General features: G+C 42.4%; 1 protein-coding gene across 2 annotated transcripts in view; it reads left to right on the top strand.

Moving 5' to 3' along the window:
* The first annotated feature begins 12,913 nt into the window (after window positions 1-12,913).
* Window positions 12,914-16,672, top strand: part of AFG3L2 (AFG3 like matrix AAA peptidase subunit 2) — a 50,175-nt gene continuing 46,416 nt past the window's right edge. Inside the window, exon 1 of one of the 2 annotated variants that reach the window (XM_036244979.1) lies at window positions 12,914-13,089. In XM_036244979.1, the coding sequence (XP_036100872.1) occupies window positions 12,973-13,089 (117 nt within the window). In that variant the 5' untranslated portion in view covers window positions 12,914-12,972. The remainder of the gene's footprint in view (window positions 13,090-16,672) is intronic. The other variant, XM_036244980.1, reaches the window with a different exon arrangement.

Raw genomic sequence — 16,672 nt, forward strand, 5'->3', positions numbered from 1 at the left:
AATCTATAGATTCAATGCAATCCCCATCAAAATACCAACGACGTATTTCACAGAACTAGAACAAATACTTCAAAAGTTCATATGGAACCAAAAAAGTCCCTGAATAGCCACAGCAATTTTGAAAAGGAAGGACAAAGTAGGTGGGATCACAATACCAGATATCAGGTTATACTACAAAGCTACTGTAATCAAAATATGCCTGTAATCAAGAACAGGCATATAGACCAGTGGAACAGAACAGGGAACCCAGAAATGGACCCATGGCAATATGTTCAATTAATATTTGACAAAGGGGGCAAGAGCATACAGTGGAGTAAAGACAGCCTCTTTAATAAATGGTGTTGGGAAATTGGACAGCTACATGCAAAAAAATGAAACTAGACCATCAACTTACACCATACACAGAAATAAACTCAAAATGGATAAAAGACATAAATGTGACCCGTGAATCCATAAAAATTGTAGAAGAAAATGTAGGCATCAAAATTTCAGACATCATACGCCGCAGAATTTTCACTGATATATCACCGAAAGCAACAGAAACAAAGAAAAAAATGAATACATGGGACTACATCAAACTAAAAACGTTCTTCACAGCAAAAGAAACAATCATCAAAATGGAAAGCAACCTACTGTATGGGAGAACATCATTGCCAATGATACATCAGATAAGGGGTTAATTTCCAAAATATATAGAGTACTCATACAACTCAACAAAAGGAAGACAAAGAACCCAATTAAAAAATGGGCAGAGGAGCTGAATAGACACCTCTCCAAATAGGACATACAAATGGCCAGGAGACATATGAAGAAATACTCAACATCACTAATCATCAGAGAGATGCAAAGTAAAACAACAATGAGGTATCACCTCACACCTGCCAGAATGGCCACCATCAACAAATCATCAAACAAGTGTTGGTGAGGCTGTGGAGAAAAGGCGATTCTAGTACATTGCTGGTGGGAATGTAGACTGGTTCAGCCACTATGGAAAACAATATGGTGTTACCTCAAAAAATTAAAAATTGAACTTCCATTTGACCCAGTGATCCCGCTTCTAGGAATATACCCTTAGAAGCCTGAAACACCAATCAGAAAGAATATATGTACCCCCATGTTCATAGCAGCACTATTTACAATAGCTAAGATCTGGAAACAGCCCAAGTGTCCATCAGTAGACGGATGGATAAAAAAGCAGTGGTACATATACACAATGGAGTACTACGCAGCTGTAAGAAAGAAAGATCTCTTATCCTTTGAGGCGACATGGAGGGACCTAGAATGTATTATCCTAAGTGAAACAAGCCAAGCAGAAAAAGACAAATACCACATGGTCTCACTTATATACAGAATATAATGAACATTACAGTCTGAGGAATACGGTAGACCCAGAGACGTGGAAGAAGGGTACAGACTAACAACCCTCAGAAGAGGGGGTGGTGGGGGTGGGAAGAGATAAACCACAGAACTTATATGCATGTATTTTAAAAAGTAAAAATAAAAAATAAAAAAGACAGCCAACAGAACAATCCATTAGAAGATTATCAAATAATAATTTTTAAAAAGACAGCAGTGTTGTGTGAATAAATAAAAATTATTAACCATGTTTATTCAGATTGGCAAAAATTATATTTTTTGGTGTGCCATAAAATTTTAGTAATTAGTTTATGTGTGCCATGAGATGAAAAAGGTTAAAAGTTGCTGTACTAGACTGTTCTGCATCTCTGCCCCTCCTACCAGCCTGGATGTGGCTTCTTTTTTATATCCTTAGTTATAAAACTTCTGTTCATCTAGATTTTAGTAGGTTCTGCACAATGGTTATTCTGTAGTTTAGTTGTAATTTGATGTGGTTGTGGGAGGATGTGAGTACCACATTTACCTCCTCCACCATCTTGACCAGAAGCTCCAGTACTTTCTTTTTATGGTTGAGTAATCTATTGTAAAGATATACCACATTCTGGTTATTCATTTATACATGAATAAACATTCAGGTTGTTTTCACTTTTTGGCTATTGCAAATAATTCTGCTATGAACATTTGTGTATAAGTTTCTGTGTGAACATGTGTTTTCATTTCTCTTAGGTTTGTACTTAAGAGCAAACATGCTGAGTCATGTGGTAATCATATGTTTAGCCTTTTGAGGAACTGCCAGACTGTTTGCAAATCAATTACCCCATCTTACAATCCTACTGGTATGAGGGTTCCACACCCTCACCAACATTTATCTGTCTTTTCATTCTAGCCATCTTAGAATGTGAAGTGGAATCTTACTCTGACTTGGACTTGTCTTTCCCTGATGGCTAATAATGCTGAGAATCTTTTACTGTGCTCGTTGGCCATTTGTATATCTTTTGCTGATTAAAAAAAATTGCTTTAATGAGATATAATTTACATTGTATTTAATTCACTTATTTAAAGTGTATAAGTAAATAGTTTTAGTTCATTTGCAGAGTAGTAGTAACATAACCATCATCACAATCAATTTTAGAACATTTTCATCACCCCCAAAAGAAATGCATATCCTTTAGTTATCACCCCCTAATCCCTTTTTCCACCCATCAGCCTTATGCAACCACTGATCTACTTCTGTTTTTATAGATTTATCCATTCTGGACATTTCATAAGAATGGGTTAATTCACTGTGTAGTCTGGCTTTTTCCACCCAGTATATAGTTTTCAAGGTTCATCCATGTTTTCCCTTTTACTGCAGTATAATTCATAACGTAAAATTTTCCATTTAATCACTTCAAGTGTATAATTTAATCACATTAATTACATTCATAATTTGGTAAAACCATTTCTACTATTTAGTTTCAGAACTATACATCATCCCAAACAGAAATTCTGTACTCATTAAGTAATACTTCACATTCTCCTTCCCCAAGCCCTCTGGTAACATCTTATCTACTTCCAATCTGTATGAAGTTATCTAGTCTAGATATTTCACCTAAATGGAATCATACAATTTTTGTCTAATTGTGTCTGGCTCATTTCACTTAGCATAATGTTTTCAAAGTTGTGGCATGTATCAGAACTTTGTTAGTTTTTATAGCTGAATAGTATTCCATTGTTTGTATATTACCACATTTTGTTTATCTTTTTACCTGTTGATGGACACTTGGGTTATTTCAAATTTTTGCTATTGTGAAATAGTGCTGCAATAAACACTGATGTAGAAGTATGTTTGAGCCCTTGCTTCAGTTCTTTTGGGTGTATACCTAGAAAGAGAATAGTAGGGTTGTATGATAATTCTGTTTTGCTTTTTCAGGAAACACCAAACAGTTTTCCACAATAACTGTACTACTTGGCATTCCCATGAAAGCCATGCAGTCTCTGTTTGCATTTATTTATATGTCCATGTGTGTCTATTTATGTATTGTATTTGTGTGGTATTTTCTACCTGCAGTTCTAAAAGAGCTATTTTTAAAATTAATTTGTATGTTACAGTTGATATTTATTAGAATATTATTGACTGTGTTTCCTATGCTGCACTTTATTTACATCCCTATAAAACAGCTATGTTTAGTTGGCTTAACAAATAAACAAAGGACTGGCTATTCTAAAATTGTCAGAAATATAGAAACTAACCCAAATACTTTTCAAGTTCACATGATCTAAGACTAATCTTTAGTAAATAAAACCTAGTTTAAGTTTGTTGGTTTGAGTAAAACATACATGTAAAAATTCTAATTAAGATTAAAAAATATATGTTTTCAGTTAAAAAAGGTATAAAGTATGGAAATGTATTGTTTTAAAAAAAGAAAATTAATTTTGTTGTAAAGTAAGACTGGTTGTTTCAGAAAAAAATAGGAAAAAAAGACAAAATCTGAATGTAAAAAAGAACAGTTGTAGAAGGTTTGTAAATATACATTTTTTTAAAAGTATTGATTTGAGAGAGAGATTGATTTTTATTCCACTTATTTATGCATTCATTGGTTGACTTTTTTTTTTTAATCCTCACCCGAGGACATTTTTGCATGTATCCTCAGATAGAGCAGGAGGGAGAGAGGGAGGAAGAGAGAGAAACATCAATGTGAGAGAGACACATCGAGTGGTTGCCACCCACATGACCCCAACCAGGGCCGGGGACAAACTGCAACCAAGGTATGTGCCCTTAGCGGGAACCAAACTCAGGCCTCCCTGGTCCGCAGGCCGACCCTCCAACCGCTGAGCCAAACTGGCCAGGGCTCATTGGTTGATTCTTGTACGTGCCCTGACTAGGGATTGAACCGTCAACCTTGGCATATTGGGATAATGCTCTAATCAACTGAGCTACCTGGCCAAGGCAAAAAAAAAAATTAAAGGCCAAACTAAATAAGAGTGAAATAGATTTAATTAAGTACATACATTTAAATATTAAAAGTAAACTGATAAAAATTATAGTTCTTTTCTTGACCTGGAAATTGTTTTGGGGTATTCCAGAGGGCCCCTGGTATACCTCAAAAAATTTGTTTCCAGTCCTTATAACAGAGAAATATTTGGCTTATATGGAATGTTTTGTTTTAAACTGATTTTTATTGTTGAATGTATTATAGATGTCCCTCCTTTTCCCCTTATTGACCCCTCCTCCCTGCTCCTGCCCCCTTCTGGCTTCCCCACACTATTGTCTATGTTCATTGGTTATGTCTATATGAATATAAGTTCTTTGGTTTATCTTTTCCTGCCCGCTGCCTTCTCTTTGAGTTTTCAGTCTAACAACCAATTTGTACTTCTTAATTCCTTCACTTTTTTCACCCAATCCCCCAACCCACCTCCCATATGGCAACCAACAAAAAGTTCTCTGTATCTATGAATCTGTTTGTGTTCTGCTTGTTCATTTTGTTTGTACATTTAATTGTTGCTAGATATGTATTTATTGCCACTTTAATATTCATATTATTTACCTTCTTTTTCTTCAAGAAGACCCTTCAACATTTCATATAATACTGGTTTGGTGGTGATGACACTCCTTAGCTTTTTCTTGTCTGGGAAACTCTGTATATGTCCATCAATTCTAAATGATAGTTTTTCAAGATACAGTAATCCTGGTTATAGGTTCTTGCTTTTTATCACTTTAAATATTTCTTGCCACTCTTTTCTGGCCTGCAACGTTTCTTTTGAGAAATCAGCTGACAGTCTTATGGGAACTCTCTTGTTAGGTAACTAAGTGCTTTTGTTTTGCTGCTTTTAAGGTTCTCTCTTTGTCTTTAACCTTTTGCATTTTGATTATGATGTGTCTGGGTGTGGGCCTTTTCGAGTTCATCTTGTTTGGGACTCTCTGTGCTTCCTGGACTTGTATGTCTGTTTCCTTCACCAAGTTAGGGAAGTTTTCAGTCATTAGTTTTTCAAATAGGTTTTCAATTTCTTGCTCTCTCTTTTCCTTCTGGCACCCCCATGAAGCAAATGTTGGTACATGCTTGAAGTTGTCCCAGAGGCTCCTTACACTATCCTCTTTCTTTTTTTTTATTCTTTTTTTTTTTTTGTAGAGAATTATTTTACTCTTTGCACTTTCTGAATTCTTTTTTCTTTTTGCTGTTGTGATTGGGTATTTTTAGCTTCCTTATATTCCAAATCAGTTGTTTGCTTCTTGGCTTTACCTACTCTATTATTGATTCCCTGTAAATTATTCTTTCAGTTAGTTCCTTCTTCATTTCTGACTGTGCATCCTTCATTTCTGACTGGTCCTTTTTTATGCTCTTGAGGCCCTCATTAAGTTCATTGAGCACCCTGATAAGCAGTGTTTTGAACTCTGCGTCTGTTAGATTGCCTGTCTCTATTTAATTTAGTTCTTTTCCTGAAGTTTTGTTCTGTTCTTTCATTTGGAACATCTTTCTTTGTCTCCTCATTTTGGCTACCTTCCTGTGTTTGTTTCTATGTATTAGTTAGAGTGGCAATATCACCTAGACTTCCTAGAGTGGCCTATTATAGTAAGTGTCCTGTAGGGTCCAGTGCACAGCCTTCCTTGTCACCCCAGCTGTGCCCTCGAGGTGCTTCCCTTGTGTGGACTGCCCACCCTTCTGTTGAAATTCAGTCTTGATTGCTGTTGGTATGTCAGTGGGAAAGATTTACTCAGGCTGATCAGCTGCAAGAACTGGCTGTGCCCACTGACCACTGGCCTCTGATTCCCTTGGAGGATCAGCTGTGCAGAGGCCCACCACACAGAGCAAGACTTACTTCAGCAGAGCTCTGGTACCCACTCCTTGAGTGTGTTGCTTGTGGAGGTGGTTGGGTGGTGGTGCTTCGCCATCGTCTGAAGCTCTCCACTGGGTGTGCTGGCTCTGGGGCAAGATCAGCCACTGTGTTCTACCAAGGGCCACCAACCATAAGCTACAAAGCGATCTGCAGATGGCTGCTTCTTGTGCTGCATTTGGAGGTGCCCAGGCAAAGCCAAGTTGTGAACCAAGGCTGGCTGCTCCTAGTGCTGGGTCTGGGGGCCAGTTAGTGAGAGGCATGGGGCTCGCTGAGGCCAGATGCTGCTTTTTTGAGAGAATTTAGGAAAATCTGAAACAGGAGCCAAGATAGGCCATTCCTATGTTAAAGCCACTGGAAAAAGCTTGGGTGGGCTTGGAAGTTGGGTGGGGCAGAGCTTCAGAGAATCATCAGGGCAGAACAAATGGTATGAGCCAGGTTGTTGGAGTCTCAGATAATGGTGGCCATCTTCTGGCCCCATGGGGGAAGGGCTCACCTAAGGAACAATGGCCTCTGCCAGCATGTTTGTCCGGGAGAAAGCTGCCTCTCCAGCCCTCAGCCTGATGCCAAACAATTCAGTTCTTCAATGTGTCTCTGGTGCCTTTCAAGCTGCCTGTTTAACACTGGAGTGAGTCTGAGTAAGTCTGTGCATGGGCCCTTTAAGAGGAACCGCTTGGGGTTCCAGAAGCCTCAGCCTCCCTCAGCCTCCCGCTGGTTTTTACAGCCAGATGTGATGGGGACTTCTCTTCCTGGCACTGGATCCCTGAGCTGGATGCCTGGTGTGGGACGGGGACCCTTCACTCCTCAGGGAGAACCTTCACACCCGAGGTATTCTCCCGATTTTTATTCTCCACACTTAAGTGTGGAACCAACCCTTCTGCGCCTCCGCTCCTCCTACCAGTCTTTTTGGTTTTTTTTTATCCTCACCCGAGGACATTTTTCCATTTTTTGTTCAGGTAGAGTGGGAAGGAGAGAGAGGAACAGAGAGAGAAAGAGAAACATCGACATGAAAGGGACACATCGAGTGGCTGCCACCCACACGACCAACCAGGGCCGGGGACAAACTGCAACTGAGGTACATGCCCTTAGCAGGAACCGAACCCGAGTCTCTCTGGACTGCAGGCTGACGCTCTAACTGCTGAGCCAAACTGGCCAGGGCCTCCTGCCAGTCTTGCTGTGGCTTCTTCTTTAATTTCTTAGTTGTAGGACTTCCATTCAGCTTGATTCCAGGCAGTTTTGAATGATGGTTGTTCTGCAGTTTAGTTGTGACTTTGATGTGGTTGCGGGAGGAGGTGAGAACCGTGTTTAGTATGCTGCCATCTTGACCAGAAGTCTTGTATGGCATGTTGAAATAACATGGAAAAAAGCATTGTCAAATAAAAAATAATATTGAGACTTTTTAATGTTATATTTGTATATGTTATATATGTTCCAGAAATTATGTGGAATTCCTCAAAATATGAGATGTCCTTGCATAAGATGTCTGTCATCAAAACTGAGCCACAAACTAAAAGAACTAATCATGAGTATCTGATTGTGGCACATGTGGATGAAGTCCATTCTGTTACTACAGAAATGACCCCGCATGCCAGTGTTTGCCATCTCATCCTGATGTCCTTGTAACATGGCAACAGTCTGCTCCTGAATCAGAAAAATTAAGATGGGTAAACAATTACTGTAAATTAAATAAATGGTTGTGGCTATGAGAAACCCAGGGCAGCCTATTGGTTCTCCCAGGCTCCCTGACAAACCTTATTTTTCAGTTCTTATGTTCTTTCATATACCATAGTGCATTTAAGCTGGACTTAATTCAACTGCCACTTAGTATGGGTTATCAATATATTCTTGCTGTAGCTACACTTTCTGGATGGGCTGAAGCTTTTCCCTACAGCAAGACTGATGCCCTCACAGAGATTAAAAACAAAACAAAACTGTTTCTCACTTCTGGTATACCTTCCAAGTGCTCCCTCAAGTCTATTTAGACAGCCTAGGTAGCTTAGGACCTGTCACTGTTTTCCTTCCCAACCTCTGTAAAATGTGCTCATTACATCAATGACATGTTAACCTGTAAAGATTTGTCTCTGCTGCAGAAAATTTGCTGTAACACCTATGATATAGAGAATGGGCCATAAATCCACAAAATATACAAGGCCTGGCTGTAAAGTTCCTAGGGTTACCTGGTCAGGCAAAACATGTCTCATACCTGGCACAGTCATTGACAAGATACAGTATTTTCCCATATCTAAAACAGTGAAGTAGTTACAAAGCTTTTTAGTCCTTAAGGACACTGGTGGGCTTTCATTCCCCATCTGGCTCAGTGTTTGTACCCATTATATTGGCTGGCAAAACAAAGGCACTCATTGGTGTTGGGAAGGTGAGCAAGAAGCTGCATTTGAGGGAACAAAAACCCTAGTAGTCCAGGCACAGCCTCAGGTTTCCCCATCGTTGAGGTACCCATGTCACTGTATATAACTGTAAGCCCCAAGAGAACTAGCTACGTCCTATGACAAGCTCAGCCAGGGAAAGCTGTCCTGCTTAGGTCTGGTTCTAATTATAGAAAGGTGCTGAGCCCGGCTGGTGTGGCTCAGTGGTTGAGCGCCGATCCATGCACCAAGAGGTCGCTGGTTCAATTCCCAGTCAGGACACATGCCCAGGTTGTGGACCCAATCCCCAGTGGGTGGCATGCAGGAGGTGGCCAATCCATGTTCTCTCTCATTGATGTTTCTCTATCTCTCTCCCTCTCACTTCCTCTCTCTCTAAAAATCAATAAAGGAAAAAATATATATATATGGTTGCTGCAACAGGCAAGTTTAAAAAAATAAATATATAAAGGTGCTGAGACCTGTTATTTCTCCATTGAACAACAGGCTTTGGAATTGTATAAAACATCAAAACAGCTTCCGGTCACGATGGCGGTGTAGGTAAATGCGGTATCGCATCCTCCCACAACCACATCAAAGTTACAACTAAACTACAGAACAACCATCATTCAAAACCTCCTGAAATCAAGCTGAATGGAAGTCCTACAACTACGAAATTAAAGCAGCAGCCACATCCAGACTGGCAGGAGGGCCGGAGGCGCGGCGCGACGGGCGGTGCGACAGGCTGGTCCCACACCGAAGTATGGAGGATAAAAATCAGGAGGATACCTCGGCTGGGAAGGCCCTTCCTGAGGACTGAGGGGTCCCCGTCCCACACCAGGTGCCCTGCTCAGGGTTCCAGTGCCAGGAAGAGAAGTCCCCATAACTTCTGGCTGGAAAAAACAGCGGGAACTGAGGCTCAAGGAAGCTGATGCTGCTGGAGCCCCAGGCAGCCCCTCTTAAAGGGCCCGCGCACGGACTTATCGGACTCTCTCCCTCTAAGCTTGGAGGGGAAGCAGCTCGAGGGGCACCAGAGACATACAGGGAAGAACTGAGCTGTTTGGCACTGGAGCGAGGGCTGGAGAGGGGGCTTTCTCCGGGACACGTGCTATCAGAGGCCTTTGTTCCTTTGGTGAGCCCTTCCCGGGGGCGGCAGACAGCCGCCATATCTGGGACTCCAGCAACCTGGCTCACTGGTAACCCCGCCCTGGTGACTCCCTGAGGCCCCGCCCCACCCAACTTTCAGGCCTACCCGAGCTGTTGCCTCTTGCTTAACCATAGGATTGGTCTGTCTTGGATCCTGCTTCAGGTTTTTCCTAAATTCTTTCAAATGAACAGCATCTGGTCTCAGCTAGCCCCATACCTCTCATTAAGTAATACACTGAAACAAACACAGGAAGGCAGCCAAAATGAGGAGACAAAGAAACAGGTCCCAAATGAAAGAACAGAACAAAACCCCAATAAAAGAACTAAGCGAAATGGAGATAAGCAACCTAACAGATACTGAGTTCAAAATACTGCTTATAAGGATGCTCAATGAACTTAGTGAGAACCTCAGTGAACTTAGGGAGGGCCTCAAGAGCATAAAAAAGGACCAGTCGGAAATCATGGATACACAGTTAGAATTGAAGGAGGCATTAACTGAAATAAAGAATCATTTACACAGCTTCAATAATAGAGTACGTAAATCCAAGGAGCAAACCATCGATTTGGAATATAAGAAAGAAAAAATGCCCAATCAGAACAGCAAAAAGAAAAAAGAATCCAAAAAAATGAGGATAGTGTAAGGAGCCTCTGGGACAACTTCAAGCGTGCCAACATTAGCATCTTGGGGGTGCCAGAAGGAGAAGAGAGAGAACAAGAAATCGAAAACCTGTTTGAAACAATAATGGCAGAAAACTTCCCTAACTTGGTGAAGGAAACAGACATAAAAGTCCAGGAAGCACAGAGAGTCCCAAACAAGATGAACCCCAAGAGGCCCACACCAAGACACATCATCATCAAAATGCAAAAGGTTCAAGACAAAGAGAGAATCTTAAAAGCAGCAAGGGAAAGGCAGCTAGTTACCTACAAGGGAGTTCCCATTAGGCTGTCAGCTGATTTCTCAAAAGAAACTTTGCAGGCCAGAAGGGAGTGGCAAGAAATATTCAGAGTGATGAAAACCAAGAACCTACAACCAAGATTACTCTATCCTGCAAAGCTGTCATGTAGAATCGATGGACATATAAAAACTTTCCCAGACAAGAAAAAGTTAAAGGAGTTCATCACTACCAAACCGTTATTATATGAAATGATGAAGGGTCTTTTTGAAGAAAAAGATAAAATATAGGAACAAACAAAATGGCAATGAATACATATCTATCAACAATGGAATCTACAAACAAAATGAACAGGTAGAACAGAAACATTCTCATAGATACGGAGAACATTTTGTTGGTTGCCAGTTGGGAGGGGGGTTGGGGGAATGGGTGAAAAAGGTGAAGGGATTAGGAAGCACAAATTCATTGCCAGAGTGACAAACCTCAAAGGGAAAGGGGTTGGGGGATGGGAAGAAATAAACCAAAGAACTTATATGCATAACCAATGGACACAGATAATAGTGTGGGAAAAGGTGGAAGGGGGGGGCGGGAGTGGGGAGGAGGGGGGTCAATGGAGGAAAAATGTGGAACATCTGTAATACATTTTACATCCAACAATAAAGATTTTAAAAAAATAAAAATAAAAAAAATAAAACATCAAAACAAATAGAACCCATCGCTGCTGCCCTACTGGTGATATTGCTAGTGCAGATAGGCCTCCCAGTTAAGGGTTAGATAGAAGGGTTATTTGCAAGGCTTCCTTCAGCTGTTGCCCAAGCCTTTGCCCTACAAAAATGTCACGCATATTTGCAACAGCACAGTGCCCTTTCCACAAATCCTTTGGGCAATAACTCACACGTCATTTTGAGGCCAATGTATTACAAGACCACTTCAGCCCCTACTGTAGAGCCCCCCCCCCCAAAAAAAGCCCTCATCAGTATGAGAAGTTACAATCCCCATTCCTAAAAATACATGGCACAGGGACAGGTAGGTCCAGCTGAGGTAAACCCCATGTAACACTGTATGGTTTGAAACAGGAGTACAACAGAATAGCCAGTGTACAGAACTAAGGACTGTGTGACTGGCATTTACACAGGAGCCATACCTTATAGTTCCCTGTACAGATAGTTGGGCTATATATAAGGGTCTCATGACTTGTTGGCACAATGAACATGAGGCAGTTGGCAAGTACTAAAAATGCCACTGTGTGTGGGGGGTGCGGTGGGGGTGCGGGGGCACGTCATGGAAGGAAATCTGAAAAAACGTTACAGGAGCCAGCAGCTAGTCTGACAGTTGTATCTCTGCTAACCAGCCTGACTTGCCTCCCAGAAATGTGGAGGCTTATGTACTACTATAAAAGATCAGGACACTGACTCCCTCACAAAAACCCAAACTAGCAGATTGGGTGCACAAAAATAGTGAGCACCACAGTGCCTGGTGGGATGGCAAACAACAAAAGGGGCAGGAATGCTCCTCCACTGTACTGATATGGTGGCAGCAGTAAACCAGTTGTCTGGTACGTTGTCACTTGAGCCCTCGCCACATCCCCACACATCAGGATTTATATACAAAGCAGCCATCCCCATACAAGATTGACAGGTCTCCACTGCCTGGAGAACTTACCCTATTCTCAGAAAATCATTTCTCTTTGAAACTGTTCTTGATGGGCCCAAGATAGATGTCAGAGTCCCAACACTTTTATTATTGCAGCGTGGTTAGTGGTTTGTGCTTCTTCGCATTGCTTTCCTAGGATTTAAGGTGTGTGCTTTGGCACCTCTAAAGCCTAGAACAATGTCCATCACTGAGTAGGCTCTCAAAATATTTGACCAGTAGGTTCTCAAAATATTTGAGAGTGAATGCCCAAAATATTTAAGGTGGCTTTGCCCCATACCAGGTCTGTGGCCCCGGCAGTCTTTCTTCCTCTCAACCCGCCGCTCGTTGTTGGTCCTGCCCTTTTACTAGCGCCCGCCCTCCGCACTCCTCCCTTGGGTCCCACCCGTAGCCCCGCCCACCGCCTTCAGGCTCACTTTAAGCCACACCCTCCACTTCCCTTTCTGCCTTCTTTCCGCTCCGCCCACCGCCTCCGCTCGCCCTCCACGCTCTTCTCCTTAGGCCCCAGAAGGCGTCGCTGCGGAGCCGCAGGAGCGGCCCCTGACCGGGGGCCCGTCTTACGGCTGACGTCAGCACGCCGGGGTCAGGAAAAGCGCGCGTCTAGAGCGTGGGCTCGCTGGCCCACAACACTGTCTTCCGTTCTCTCAGTTCTGAGCGGTTCTCCGCTCGCCGGAGTCACCGGTCGCTGTCTGTCCGCCAGCCGCAGAGCCGCGCCTGCGCAGCGACCCCAGCCCGAGCGGGTTGCGCCAGCAGCCATGGCGCACCGCTGCCTGCTGCTATGGGGCCGGGGCGGCTGCTGGCCCCGCGGCCTGCCACCGCTGCTCGTTACTGGCGGCAGCGTGGGTCCCAACAAACGGTCCTACCTCCGGACGGTGAGTCCCGGGCGCCCAGCGCCCTCCGCCCCAAGCCAGGCCCGCTTCCGGGTCCAGAGAGCAGGGCGTCAAGGTCATCGGCCCCTGGGCGCGCTCGTGGACAGCCGGGCGTCAGGGGCGAGTTCCTTCGTGAATGAGGCCGCGTGCGCTGCCTTTAAATACCAGGACGCCCTGCATTCCTGATGGTGTATCCTGTGGTTCTCGTAAGCACGCTTTTGCTTGTCCAACACTGGGTATCGAGTTGGATTTTTCAAAACATGCATCTCCAATGGAATGAGACATTTACGTCAGGGAACTTCAAAAAAGATCATCTGCGAGGGTCCTGTGACTTCATTCAGGGTGAACTCTTTACAAATATGGCAACTGAGACCTAAAAAGGTTAAGAGGAACTTATCTGTCATATCGCCGGCATTGGTTATCTTTGTTTTACCTTTGATGACAGTGGAAAATAGAATGCATATGGTGTGGTGTGTGTGCGGTTTAAGAGTCTGCAGCATGAGCATGATGTAATCAAAGCACAGGTTTTGGAATTAAGTCCTGTAACTTCTCCGAGCCTCCGCTTTCCCAGCTGTTGAGTGGGGCTATTGATGGCATTCTGTGTCTAGCACATAGTCCATGCCAGTAAATATTAACTATGATTGTAGATGACACCTCTTCAGAGTAGAGACTATGTTTTTTTACATAAGAAGGCCTGTCTGACCTCAGAATGCTGGTTCCCGTTTGGTGATAACCAGCAGATGCAGGGCTTCACTCTGTAGCTGTGGTAATACGTTTTTCTGAAGTGATGACAGAACTGTGACAGCCATCTTGTTACCCGACAGGGGACCTGGCCCTGAGCAGGTCTGCCTAAGTGCCTGTAGATAGGGTGTCGGTTCTTGACTTGTGTAGGAAAAATTTCACAACAGGAGTCCAGATGACTATGAAGCTATATTCATTAAAGCTGGGCATAGTAAAGGAAGGGCTTAGGATAGAAGAAGCAACAACAGAGAGCATAAGCAGGGCTGCTTTAGTTCACAAGGAAGTCTGAGAAAAAGGGACCTTGGGGACAAATTCAGGGGATTAGTTTGGGATGAGTTGCCACTGCCCATTGCTCCCCTGATTGCAAATCTCCTGGGGTTCCTTACAGATTAGGAGAGGTGTCCCTGTGGGGGAACATGAGGTAGAGGGGAAGGGGATTGCTCAGGCATGCTCCCCAGAAGAAGCAGGCCCTTGGTCCTTTGTCTTGAGGCTTTTATCTCTCTTACAGGTGGCAATTTTAGGGGAAGTCCCAAAGGAGGGTTTCATCAGTTTTCCTGGTGTGTTCTTTCAGGGTATGGTCTCTACTGATCGGTCAGTTCCAGGGCAGGGGATCATTAATCATTGCAGCTGGTCCTGGCATTACCCATCTGGTTTTGCTGCTTTTCTGGGCCTGGAGCTGAAATACAACTGAGGCCTAGATGTTATCTCTAGTTTGTTCAGTTTTCTGTCTCAGTTCCCCTGGCTTACTGCCTCTCTCAATCTTGTCTCCAGTAAAGGTTTATGTAGTAAGTAGTAGATGTCTGCTATTTCAGTGACACAGGTTCTTGCTGTCTATCAGTTCTTCAGAGTCCGGCTTTTCACTGGTTTACCTAGAGGTACACATGTAGAGGCAAAAGAGCATGGTGGGTTAAGGCCCTGGAGTCACTCACAGGAATCTGCCACTTACTAGCCAAATGCCCTTGAGGAAATTATTTCAGTCTCTCTACTTAAAAGGGGGTCTTGATAGTACCTGTGTGGAGGTAAGAAACATCCAAACCTATAATTAATTTTTATGAGTTTATTTGAACTAAACTGATGACAGTGTCAGAAACAAAAGTTTCAAATGCTCAGGAGAATGGTAGTTTGCAGTTTCTTTTATACATTTAGAATTAAGGAGGAATGTAAGGAAGATTACATGAAGATGGGAGAAAGCAAGGCAGGATTGGATAACAGGATAGTTAAGATTATGTGTTCTCTTGAGGGTGGTTATGCTTCTGAGGGGTCTGAAAAAGGCATTTCAAAGGTGTGTTAGATGCACAGAAGCAATAGACAGGGTTTGCTTAAGGCAAAGATAAAACTTTTACTTATTTTATGCTTAGGATGTGGCTGCCTACCATGACCTGTCCAGTTAGGGATTTAATGATCAGATCACCCCATGAGGTTACTTTCAGTTAGACTTATTGCAGCTCTCTTTTTTCATTCACACCTGCATTCACGATTTTTACTCTTTGAAGCTCCCTCACCAGTCTTGGATTATCTTCATCTCTTTTCTACTCTGTATTGCTCTGCACTAGCCCTTTTTCAGTTTCTTGCATTGCATTCATTTCCCTACTTTACCTTGCCCTAATTCCTCTCTTTATACCTAGAGATTATTGGACTCAGATATAATGAGCAGTTTTTTTGTTGTTTTTATTTTGCAGTTTTTATGTCAGGAATCTAATCTAAAAGGCCTTTCTTTGCAGTCACACTATTGTCCCTGTGAATCATCCATGCTGAATTATAAGGAAATCCTCGGTGCTTACAGTGATAACTAGCTATAAGACCATCACTGCTGTCAACTGAGACTAGTATCAGTGTTTCTGCCCTATTTTGCTGTGTAGAATTGTGTATTAATTTGAAGTTAAATAAACTCATTTTTTATTCTTTTAATTGACATTTTTATTCACATACCATAAAATTCATTATTTTAAAGTGTACTTACTGTTCAGTGGTTTTAGTATATTCACAGCCATCACCACTATCTTAATTTCAGAACATTTTCATTACCCCAAAAAGAGGTCCTGTAATCATTAGTTATCCCTCCCTATTTTTCCTCAATCATTCCTCCTGCCCAGTGCAGCTAATAATCTACATTCTCTATTGATTTACCTATTCTGGACATTTCATATAAATGAAATCATAATATGTGACTTTTTGTGTCTGTTTTCTTGAACCTAACATCATGTTTTCAAGGCTTATCTATGTGGTAGCATTTGTCAATACTTTATTTCTTTTTATGGCTGAATAATATTTCGTTGTATGAATATACCACATTAAAAAAAATCCTCACCTGAGGATATGCTTCCACTGATTTTAGTGAGAGAGGAAAGGGGGTGGGAGGAAGAAACATCAATGTGAGAGAGAAACATTGAACCCAAGGTATATGTCCTGACCAGGAATCAAACCTGCAACCTTTTGGTGTATGGGACAACTCTTCAGTCAGCTGAGCCACCAGCCAGGGCTACATTTAACATTTTGAGAATTCCATACTTTCCCAAAGTGGCTGCAAGTGACTTTCCCAGTGTACAAGAACTCCACTTTTCTCCATATCCTCACCAACACTTTTTATTGCCAGTCTTTTTTTATTATTGCCACGCTAGTGAATATAAAGTGGTTTTTATATGGTTTTGTGATGTGTTTTTTTTTTTCTCATCAAACCATAAAGGAAGCAAATAATGATAGATGCTAATATATATGAACTTCACTTTAAATATTCTTATCTATATTTAAAAGCTTGGCCCTGGCCAGTTTGGCTCAGTGGTTGGAGCGTTGGCCTGTGGTCCAGAGAGACCCCGGTTTGGTTCCTGCTAAGGGCATGTACCTCGGT

This window comes from Molossus molossus, unplaced genomic scaffold (assembly GCF_014108415.1).
Source record: "Molossus molossus isolate mMolMol1 unplaced genomic scaffold, mMolMol1.p scaffold_m16_p_6, whole genome shotgun sequence".
In the NCBI taxonomy this organism is placed as follows: Eukaryota; Metazoa; Chordata; class Mammalia; order Chiroptera; family Molossidae; genus Molossus; species Molossus molossus.